The 11,036-nt window shown below is 37.6% G+C and overlaps 2 protein-coding genes across 3 annotated transcripts; both read right to left on the reverse strand.

Annotated features, from left to right (window-relative positions):
• Positions 1 to 5,380: 5,380 nt before the first annotated feature.
• Positions 5,381 to 8,603, reverse strand: map9 (microtubule-associated protein 9). Of its 2 annotated transcripts, none has more exons than XM_072463549.1 (13): positions 8,243 to 8,603; positions 8,056 to 8,140; positions 7,571 to 7,975; positions 7,359 to 7,495; positions 7,170 to 7,275; positions 7,026 to 7,105; positions 6,884 to 6,957; positions 6,661 to 6,811; positions 6,398 to 6,484; positions 6,162 to 6,323; positions 5,957 to 6,102; positions 5,722 to 5,857; positions 5,381 to 5,638 (listed from the first exon to the last, which is right to left on the reverse strand). In XM_072463549.1, exons 1-13 carry the CDS (start codon positions 8,312 to 8,314, stop codon positions 5,516 to 5,518), a joined length of 1,764 nt encoding a protein of 587 aa, XP_072319650.1. In that variant the 5' UTR covers positions 8,315 to 8,603; the 3' UTR covers positions 5,381 to 5,515. The 2 variants fall into 2 exon arrangements, with proteins under 2 accessions (XP_072319650.1, XP_072319649.1); XM_072463548.1 differs by having other exon boundaries at positions 6,661 to 6,814; positions 8,243 to 8,602.
• Positions 8,604 to 9,285: 682 nt separating this feature from the next.
• smim14 (small integral membrane protein 14) lies at positions 9,286 to 10,660 on the reverse strand. Its single transcript, XM_072462981.1, has 4 exons — positions 10,397 to 10,660; positions 9,963 to 10,011; positions 9,733 to 9,884; positions 9,286 to 9,635 (listed from the first exon to the last, which is right to left on the reverse strand). Exons 1-4 carry the CDS (start codon positions 10,469 to 10,471, stop codon positions 9,597 to 9,599), a joined length of 315 nt encoding a protein of 104 aa, XP_072319082.1. The 5' UTR covers positions 10,472 to 10,660; the 3' UTR covers positions 9,286 to 9,596.
• Between the last annotated feature and the right edge of the window lie 376 nt (positions 10,661 to 11,036).

The raw sequence follows: 11,036 nt of genomic DNA on the forward strand, positions 1-11,036 counted from the left end.
TGTTTTCCATCCAAATTGTTTTCAACCATTTTTCTAAATTAGGTTTATTGTCGACGAAAACCACATGCGTAATGGCGCTCCATTTTCCAGGTGTAATTACACCACTAAACCCGCTATCCTTGAATGCATTTATCAATGCATCTCTCCCTCCTGCTTCTTCCCAGAGGTCGTTATGCTTCGTTTTTTTTCCTTTTTTAACACGTCCCATGTTTCAAATGGCATACTTCGATATTTAAATTTGTACAATTACTTTGACCTTCCTTGCATCCGGGACAGACTATGGAAATAATGACTTGCGCAGGAGAAGACAGCATGAGTGACGTCAAAATTGGTATACTAGCCAATGAAAATTACCATATCCTTTGCATTTTATATTATAATAATAATAATAATAATAATAATAATAATTTAAAAATGTATAAATTATAATTGTAGTAAGACCAATAAGAATAATTCAGAATAGGAATAATATTGCTTGGGTCTACAATTATTGAATAGGCAAAGAGGAGAATTATGGATATTCTATTGAATAATCAAAATGCTCCAATTTCACTTTTTTCGAGTAAGAGTGTTTTTTTTAAAAGCTTTCCATAAGTTATCTGTTCTTTTACTTCTGTACCTACTTGTGTTGCAACACTTAAATTTCCCAATTGTGTGGACAAATAAAGGCTTATCTTACCTTAGACTATGATACGGCTGGAGAAGATGAGGCTAAATGTATTACTTCTTTAAACATGGTCTTTAGCCAGGTTTGGCCCTGATTTGAGGTTCTGGGCACATATGTTTGATATGGATCAGTAGTCTGTTGGTGCAGTTTACAATAAAAGAAAATTGATGGACTATATGTTTTTGTCACCTAATATCACCAACATCAGAAGGCTAAAATACATTAATACAAATTTTCCAGATTTTTTCTCAAATAAAATTACCGTTAGGCCATCCTATTAGATTTATCGTTTGAATAATAATGATACTAATAATAATACTAAAACTACTACTACTACTACTACTGCCCAGGTATCTCTGCACCAGCCCCTTACAGATCCTCCTGCAGGTAGAAAAAGGTGGTTTGCCCTCTCCAGGTCGGTGGAGAGTCCTTGCCACAAGTGGAGGAGTTCAAATATCTCGGGGTCTTGTTCACGAGTGAAGGAAGGATGGAGCGTGAGATTGACAGTTGGACCGGTGCAGCGGCTGCAGTGATGCAGTCACTGCATCGGACTGTTGTGGTGAAGAAAGAGCTGAAGCTCAACGTTCCTACCCTCACCCGGTCATGAGCTTTGGGTAATGACCGAAAGGACAAGATTGTGGATACAAGCGGTCGAAATGTATTCCCTCCACAGTGTGGCTGGGCGCTCCCTTAGAGATAGGGTGAGGAGCTCAGTCACATGAGAGGAGCTCAGAGTAAAGCCGCTTCTCTTCCATGTCGAGAGGAGCTAGCTGAGGGAGATGGATTGGAGGGATTATGTCTCTCGGCTGGCCTAGGAATGCCTCAGGATCCCCCTAGAGGAGCTGCAGTGAGTGTCTGGGAGCCCTTGATTAGACTGCTGCCCCTACAACCTGGCCCCGGAGAAGCGGAAGATGGATCATAATAAATAAACAAAATCACGAGCCAAAAGAGCACCTAATCAGGGGTTGAATTGTAATATTTATTCAATTTACAAAAGCACTGCAGATGTCTGAAAATCTCAGAACTCCTTAAGAAATTCCAGGCAGTGATGTAGTAACGTCAAAATGTGTGGGCTGAAATTTCACATTTCATTCTCTGGAGAAGACCCTGGTTGTCATTATTGTCAAAGTCAAATGAAATGTTATAATATTTCTTGATCCTGTAATTGCTGATAAAAGAATTGAGAAAGAGAGAATGGAAAAGAATTAATGACCTAATTTGTGATATGTCACTTTTAGGAACAAATATAGTGCATTACCTGTGGAGGTCCTGGTCAGAAATTTTTTGGCTGTTTTCTTCAAATGTTGCGTCATAGCAAATGCAGTTCAATTTTATCCATGGCAGAGAATTTATCTCTGCTAAAATTATGCAGTGTATACAACCTGTAACATACAGTAGCACGTATAAAATGTAGGTATATTCCTGAAATAAATTGGTAAATTTCCACCAATTCAAAGGAAATCAGTAAACTTATGTTAAAATTGTGAATACTCACCTGTATGTGATTTGTGCATTGGAAATAATGTTGATTGCAAGATGATATTATATTATGATTCATGGAGACAGAACCTGATTTAAGTAAAAGGCAACTTAAGACTCAAACTACTATAATCACTTAGCTTTTACTATCTAGGTTTGCTAACTTAGGAGCTATTGAAAAGAATCCTTGTTTTTTGATGAAAAATATTCCTTAAAAATCTACAAAGGGTTAAATTGAAAAAGTAAAAGGTGTGCGTGATACCTGGAGACCACAACTACTATAATCACTTAGCTTTTACTATCTAGGCTAGCTGATTTAGGAGCTATTGAAAAGAATCCTTGTTTTTTGATGAAAAATATTCCTTAAAAATCAACAAAGGGTTAATTTGAAAAAGTAAAAGGTGTGCGTGATACCTGGAGACCACAACTACTATAATCACTTAGCTTTTACTATCTAGGCTAGCTGATTTAGGAGCTATTGAAAAGATTCCTTGATTTTAGACGAAAAATATTCCTTAGAAATCTATAAAGGGTTAATTTGAAAAAGTAAAAGGTGTGCGTGATACCTGGAGACTCAAACTACTATAATCACTTAGCTTTTACCATCTAGGTTTGCTAACTTAGGAGCTATTGAAAAGAATCCTTGATTTTTGACGAAAAATATTCCTTAAAAATCTACAAAGAGTAAATTTGAAAAAGTAAAAGGTGTGCGTGATACCTGGAGACCACAACTACTATAATCACTTAGCTTTTACTATCTAGGCTAGCTGATTTAGGAGCTATTGAAAAGAATCCTTGTTTTTTGACTAAAAATATTCCTTAAAAATCTACAAAGGGTTAATTTGAAAAAGTAAAAGGTGTGCGTGATACCTGGAGACCACAACTACTATAATCACTTAGCTTTTACTATCTAGGTTTGCTAACTTAGGAGCTATTGAAAAGAATCCTTGTTTTTTGATGAAAATGATTCCTTAAAAATCTACAAAGGGTTAAATTGAAAAAGTAAAAGGTGTGCGTGATACCTGGAGACCACAACTACTATAATCACTTGGGTTTGACTTTCTAGGTTTGCTAACTTAGGAGCTATTGAAAAGAATCCTTGTTTTTTGACGAAAAATATTCCTTAAAAATCTACAAAGGGTTAATTTGAAAAAGTAAAAGGTGTGCGTTGTACCTGGAGACTCAAACTACTATAATCACTTAACGTTTACTATCTAGGTTCGCTCATTTAGGAGCTATTGAAAAGAATCATTGTTTTTTGACTAAAAATATTCTTTAAAAATCTACAAAGGGTTAATTTTTTAGCCCAAAAGGACTATGACATTTAGGATTAGCAACTTGGATTCATGCTCAATGTTGTTGTTTTTTTTTATAAATATGTTTATATTTTTTAAGATAACAAACGGTACTTTAGAGACGGTTCCTAACTGGCGCACCAAGCGGCACTTCAGCGCGCAGCTCCCTGTGTCGAGCTACTGCAGGCGGGGCACACTCAGAGGAAGCTCCCGCTCTAGTTGCGGAGGCGAATATCCAACGTCCAACGTGAAACTAACTTCACCGCGGTGTTTTCCGCTCTAGACAAAAGCTTTGACAGGCGTAAGCTTCAAAGCGTTAAAATCGTTCGTGGCAGAAAAGTTCAGGTTTGTTCAACTTTGGTGGAACACAAGAAGGAGCGAGCCTGGAGGAGGATCAGAGGAGACTGGACTGTGGGGTAAGTTATTATAACTTTGAGACGATTAAAATCTACGTGTTGATAGTTGATGCGGTCCAAATAATTTGCTCTGATTTGTGTTTGACGAGTTAATGTGTTTATTCAGAGGAATCTGCAGAAGAGTAAGGACACATGAAGGAGCCAGAAGAAGCAGCAGGGCTGTCTGAAGAGTTAGTTGTTGTTGTTGTTGTAGGCTACGAGCTAATGCTAACAAGAGATCTCAGCCACCTGAAATGAGACTTTAAAAAAGTACTTTGATGCATTTGAGATCACATTACGTATATACAAAACTTAAATTACTGACTCGAACAGCGAAATGAGTGACTGCAATCTAATGTCAGGACTATTTAATTGTCCCACAGCCTCAAAGAAATGTTCACACAATGAGCTGTGCACTAGAATCTATAGTGCTCAGCTCATTGTGCTTCTAGTGAGAGTGTGAAGTTATCAAATAGCTGATGCAACACAAATGTGCCCCATTTAATATACTGTATTATAATCGTAAAAGTTTGAATAATATTGCAGTAAATGTACTGGGCTCAAATATAACTGCTGTACAATGTTCTTTAAGATCTGGATTTTCCTTCAGCCCTCCCTGTTGCTCCTGCCCCTGCTGCTCCTGCTCCTGTTGCTCCTGCTCCTGTTGCTCCTGCTCCTGTTGCTCCTGCCCCTGCCCCTGTTGCCCCTGCTGCTCCTGCTCCTTCAAGGGATGCTGGCCCTTCTGCTGCACCCACAGGTGTGTAAAAGCATTTGGTTGGATTACAATTTGATTTTTAGCCTGTGTCATCTAAATTGCAATGTGTGTTTTTTTTGTAGGCCCACGAGGAAGAGGACCTGGAGCCAGAGTCCTCCAGCTTTGAGAGGGAGGTGCTGGCAGCGCTCTGGGACTGACCCTCCTCATGTTCCATCTGCTTCCTCTCCTGCAGAGGGTTCCAGCTCATTCAAAAGAATGTGTAAAATTACAAATGTATAAATTACTATATGAAAATAGTTCATTTGATTTCAATCTGGAACCATTGGAGCTGCATCTTCTGCAGGAGAAATGGACTCCTTTTTCCTCTGTGTCCCCCACTCTTCTCCAGGCCATATTAGTTAGTATATAGTTCTGTATTTATATATTATTTTTATATATAGTTATTTATTTTATTTTATATTATAAAACGTGTGTCCTGTATACATGCAACTTTTTTCATATAATACTGGGTAGTTTGTGGGAAAATCAGTAGCTAGATAGAAAATCGGTATCAGAAAAATCGGTTTTGGCAGGTCAGACCTCCTTAAAAACCGGAAATCGGTATCGGCCAAGAATTTTGGAATCGGTGCATCTCTATTGCAATCCTAAAAATAACATCTAATATAAATGTAGACATTAGGAAAGTAATCAAGCAATACTGAGCCTATTGTTATTATTTGGACTACATCATATTTAAATTCAAAAAGGCACAACACGGGGTAAATCCTCAGTATGTTTTTTTTCTTTCTTGCAAAATCGCTGCCCAGCCCTACTAATAAGACCAACATATATAAATGAGATGTGTATGAATTTTATGTAACATACAAGCAATTTAGTTTTTTCCAATAGTCTGCCTGAATAAATAATATAAAACAGTAACAATTCAATAAATCTACACAGTGACAACAGCATAAAGAGTGATGAGTCATTTCCCTCGTGGTATTGTTTTGTTTGGGGGGCTCCACGGCGGCGGACTGTTGCCATCGTGAAGTATCTCTTGAAACCACCTTTCTTCTTTATGTCGTTTCGTTTCTAGAATCTTCCTCGTCTGCAAATTAAAACAGGGCTCACAGTAAAATCTTGACACAAGGGAAAAGCCATAGCACAGGACATAACTGTCATTCTACTCACCAGCCAACTCTCATACATGTCTAAGGCCATTTTATCTTTCTGTTCTTTTAAATTGCGTTCAGCATCACTGGTATCTCCGAGTTCTTTACATTTAGCCACGGCTCTTTCCTGAAGGGTGTTTTTCTTTTTCTTGTTCCTTAAATAGATGACATTGTGCATGATTTCAATAGTATCAAATAGCCTCCATTCAATGTGATTGTTCAAACTCAGTCTAGAATAACAACATGCAACACACCACTCGGAAAAGGCTGAAACATTTGCTTGTTTTCTTTCCTCTTCCTTTTCTTGTTCTTGTAACTTTAGTTCAGTTTCATCTTTTCTTGCTTTTATGTATTTTTCCTTGAGGAGAAGATCGTGCTCATGTTTCCATTTTTCAAATAGCTAAAATACAAGAACATTTTTATCCCTTGTTTGACTTGAGAATAAACTGTAGTTTTCACCTGTTTGGAAGTCTGTCTTTTTTCTTCTATCTCTTCTCGTGCTCGTTGTTCCTTTCTAATCTGTTCCCGTTGCTCTTTGCTCTTTGCTTTGATACTTTCTAATTTCTTTTCTTTCCACGCTTCATAGGAGGCAACAGCGTCTTCCCTTTTAGCTTCTTGATCCTGTGGTTGTAGTATTCCAGTTCATTCAAATTAAATATCATGACTTATATGAACTTATATTAACGGTCTTATACCTTTTTCTTTTTTTCTTTTATAGTTTCCTCTTTCTTCTTCATTTCCATACTTTGTTTCAAACTCACTTTCTTCTTCTTAACCCATTCCTGTTAATGCAAAAAATAAAAAATCACAACGTGTCAAATAAATTAGAATGCAACAATCTTTTTTTTTTTAAAGCAAGTAAATGCTTGACTAACTTTACAATAGCAAATATACTAGTGTAAGTTAAATACTAGTGCCTTTCTAATAGCAGTACAGTACATATGACAGCAGGAATGACCTGATAAACAGCAGCACGAAGTGAATCTGCTTGTGGTTCAGTGTCCTGAAGAGAAAAGGTGCGATCCAGAATTCGGAGGGACCCCAAATACTTTGACTCCACTGTCTTTGCACTCCCACCCCGGGAGCCTTTAGCACGGGAACCCGAATTTCTTCTGAAAATAGTTTATATTATTTTAATTAAATAACTGAAAAATTATATATTGTTATGAAGGGATATTTACAGTGTATCGAGTGTGTCGTCTGAGATGGGACAGCCAAGATTAGTAGAACAATCTGCTTGATTCACAGAGTCTTCCTGTAAATTATAAACATATCTTAAATATAACACACAAATATATATCATCTGATTAAGTAGAAGCATACCCTTGTCGGTGATGGTTGACTTATGGTAAGTTCTTCAGATGAAAGAAAATGATTCTCTGCATCTTCTGGATTATGAACATCTAAAAAGAAAGAAAAAATGGTCAACAAGTCCTTAACAGTGCAATAGAATATTGGATTTGTTACTTTTGGATCCTGAATCCGTTGTAGACTTTGTGAGCACTGAATGTTCGCCCGTGCTAGACAAGGACTGACTTGTGCTACCTAGAGCTGCAGGAGTCCCCTCAGAAAACTGCAATAAGACATGTCATTATTAAATTTTTAGTAGTAGTAGTTAAACAATAATAATCATTTGACACAGTAAGTGAGACCCACATTTGGACTGAACCCGGAAGTGTTGTGTTGATTTGATGGCTCACTAGTTGTTGATGCAAACGACATATTCACGTCTTGTGGGAGATTCGTCACAGCCATAACCCTCTGCCTTGGTTTGGGGATGGGCAGTTCCTTTTCTATAACAGTTCAAACATTCAAACAAATGCAATATGCCACACCTTCCATTTAAATAAGAAAAAAAAGAGTCTCACTTTCAGCCACTGTGGTGTTCTCACAGAGATGGGACGGTAAAAGTGGAGGCATGTCCTGCAAAGCGTCCCCCGATGGTGGTGATACAGATCTGTTTGTGGTCTCTTGTGTGTCTTGAGAATGACTTGAATCCATGTCACTTATTTTCTCAGAAGACTGGTCACTTTGTGTGAGGTGCTGTGAGGAAAATGAGCTGCGGTCGCCACTTTCATCAGGTTTGTCATTATTCTTCTCATCTGTGGGGCTGTCTGCAGGAGGTGTCCTTTGAGTTTTCAAAAATGAGACTCTTTTTGATGTTACAGGCTTGTCCTCATCATCAGAAAACTCAAAGTTGACCGTTTTGGCTCTCCTTGCCTTGAATGCATTGGCTTTCTTTTTTCTTGAATTAAGAAGTTCATTTAAAAATTCTGCAACAGCATAATAACGCACTGATTACAATTCGCTTATCTTTGGATGTATTTATTTGTCTGTTTGTCTGAAAACTTACCATCCTCGTCATTATCGAAGTCGTCTGAATATTGATCCATGATGACTCTGTTTGCCCGGGAGGACACAGCAGCCTGAAGTTCTTCCTACAATTATAACAGCTTTGTATAGTCAAAAATCCGGTCAAAAACAAAACAAATCACACGAAACCTGAAAATGTGAAGATGAAGGAAAGTAATGAAATGTACCTGAAATTTTGTTCTTGATGACGTCTTGGGACTTTTAGAGTAAGCTAGCGTGCCTAACTCCTGATTTGTCATCTTCGCAGTTTGAACCGAGTGGACATTACGAGCTGTCCCCGTTAGCCACCACAAGCTAACACCGGCTACGATCACTTACAACCGTTACCTTCTTATGCAAAATGTGTTAATATGGCCCAATAGTGTTTGAATACGCAGTACACGAGGCTATAGCTGATATTTTAAAAGATTCATGTCATAGATCCATGTCGGTCTCCTTTTTGTTTGAAGTAACCCAGGGAAACACTTTTTCTTTGCGTGTCATGGCGCTCGATGAAGCGACTCAAATGCGCATTACCGCCACCCTCAGGATGTAACCGGCAGTACACATGTTCTTTCACTGCTCAGCTCATAAAAGAAACTCAGAAACATGCATGATACAACTTTAAACCACACAAGTGTTGAATTGTGTTTATTTTCAAATACAGTAGGCGAAATACAACGTGAAAATAGTACAAGAAAGCAAGAATGTAAAACCACTGCATTGAACAGATTTTAATAGTAGTTCAACAAGTTTTTTCTTTTTTCTTTTAAACCCTGAGGATTAGTGTAATTAAAGTGCGAAAGTAGAAAGTCCCATTCGTTTTGAAAAGTGCCTTATTACACTAGCCCATATTTGCACAACCAATAAACTTTATTTTTGTATTAAGCTTTTTTAATAAGATCTTCCTTCTCTGCATTGTGTAACTGTATAACATTTATTTCATCGTGTCAAGTAATTCACAATCAGCAGTATGAGCTACATGTTGAATGTAAAATGTTTTTAAAAAGTGAGATTAGTAAATGCTTATACGGGTCCCAGTTCAGTAACTTAAATATCTAAAGAGTATACAATTCAAAATAATAATAAAATAATAAATAACAATGATGTGTTTTTGCAATTACACATCATCAGTAGAGTAAAACTACCTGTCTCATGACGGTCCAAGCCCAGAGAGGGAACGTGAGCAGGGCGTTCCCAAATAGGAATAATAAAATGTTTAAAAATGCTCCACCTCAACTCCAAGCTCAACTTCTAGCCTGTGGTTTTATCCTTCATTTTAAGTTTGTCCGTAAAATATGGCTCATGTGTGAGCATCAAAGCTTGAGTCCCAAAGTTGATTAAAAGTTGAACACAAAAAATAATATCTAAAGTATGTTGGCAGTATATATTGGCACATGGGAGTGTAATGACCCCTAGAGTTGTCTCAGTAACAATGTTCAAACAACAATCTTATCTCTCTTTAAAAAAAAAGCTGAAGGAGATGATTACAGTTCCCAGCTAACTTTAAAATGTGAAGCATTTCAGTTTATGGAGTCAATGCTAATCTAGTGGTGGCATCGGAGGTTCTCGGTTACCACTCTAAACAAAAGGAGAAAGAGTTAACTTTTTATTGAATATCCAATACACATTCATTTACAACATATGATAATAGTGAGATAGTTAAATCTGTACTTACATTGGAGGGTCCGATGGATTTGTTTGTAGGTGGAGAACCTCTTAGACTCGTTGGTCGTATCAGAAACAGCACCAGTGCCAGTACAATCCATCCAATGAAGACCATCTGCAAGGTGAAGTCGTTCTGGCCAGTAAATCCACTGGGACCTGGTACTGAAAATACAAATTCTACATTTAGTATTTCAAAATTAAACTTCTTTAGTGCTAAATAACAGCAAGAAAAGTGCATACATTCCTGAGGGCACTCGTTGTCTGTGCAGAAGGACTGAGACTGTCGGAGCTGAAAACAAGAGAAATTACAACATTACACTGTGTTAAATGTAGTTAGTTATTGATTAATAAACCCTGTATATTCAAAACTATTCAACCTTTCTTCAAAGAATAGTGTTTTTGTATCTTTTTTCCAGATATAATAAGAAATCTTTTTATAAAGCAAGTTCCTCCTGTTAACTGTACTGTACTGTAATGTACAACAAACCCAAATTCAAGGTAAATATGTCTAAAACCATTGTGATGACTCAGTATATCAGGAACAGTATGTTCCTTTACAAAAGTATCAGATTCACTGTTTAGATTGGTTTAATAAGCCGTGAACAGGAACCAGGATGTGCTGGCTTGCCTCCAGTACAATCCTAAACAACATTGGCTTTATCTGTCTCACTTACCAGGTTGAGAAGCCGTCTCATGGCATGTTCATGACTGCATATGCATTCACATGGATCAAATCCGCCCTCCGCCATTTTACTCCAAATGTAAGCTTGAAAACAAAACAACAGTACAAGAGGAGGCCCAGGAAGTAATTTAAAACTTCTTCGCCCTGCTCTACTCTTTAGTTGTGTCTGAAAATAAGGAGGAGCTATTATGATTGGATACAGGCTGGAAACAGAGAACACCCCATTGGTGGACAGAAAAAGAGAAATGGAATGTTGTTAACCAATATACTTTGCTACAAGTAAGATTAGTTATACAATTAGAATAATGCAATTCCGACATTGTTGTAGGCATTGTATACCTGTCATGACCTTAAAACCAAACGGTTCTCAATAAGACTAAGACGTTTAAATAGTCATTATCCAACAATGAGACAGAAAAGCTATTTTCACGATTTGACTTGGCCACGTGAACGTCCGGCTCAAAGCTCCGCCCCCGTGTCCTCATTGGTTAAGGACATGTAAGGACAAGGTTTTGAGCCAATTACAAAGGAGCACGACTGTACTGCGACGATAGTAAACAAACATACCATAATCTATGTTTGCATCTGGAATAAAGTCTGGCGGTAATGCAACACTCGGATGCCAACCGCCA

Source organism: Eucyclogobius newberryi, unplaced genomic scaffold (genome assembly GCF_026437365.1).
Source record: "Eucyclogobius newberryi isolate DKJ021-1_F unplaced genomic scaffold, fEucNew1.0.hap1 SCAF_4, whole genome shotgun sequence".
Classification (NCBI taxonomy): Eukaryota; Metazoa; Chordata; class Actinopteri; order Gobiiformes; family Gobiidae; genus Eucyclogobius; species Eucyclogobius newberryi.

Bases quoted from the DNA above. Each gene is read 5' to 3' on its own strand.
- map9 (XM_072463548.1), bottom strand. From the start codon at position 8,314: ATGACAAATCAGGAGTTAGGCACGCTAGCTTACTCTAAAAGTCCCAAG. The intron at 6,958-7,025 runs GTATGCTTCTAC...TATAATTTACAG, and splicing joins GTCAACCATCACCGACAAGG to GAAGACTCTGTGAATCAAGC. The intron at 6,324-6,397 runs GTATAAGACCGT...CTACAACCACAG, and splicing joins TAAAAGAAAAAAAGAAAAAG to GATCAAGAAGCTAAAAGGGA.
- smim14 (XM_072462981.1), bottom strand. From the start codon at position 10,471: ATGGCGGAGGGCGGATTTGATCCATGTGAATGCATATGCAGTCATGAA. The intron at 9,885-9,962 runs GTATGCACTTTT...TTGTATTTTCAG, and splicing joins CAACGAGTGCCCTCAGGAAT to TACCAGGTCCCAGTGGATTT. The intron at 9,636-9,732 runs GTAAGTACAGAT...CCTTTTGTTTAG, and splicing joins AATCCATCGGACCCTCCAAT to AGTGGTAACCGAGAACCTCC.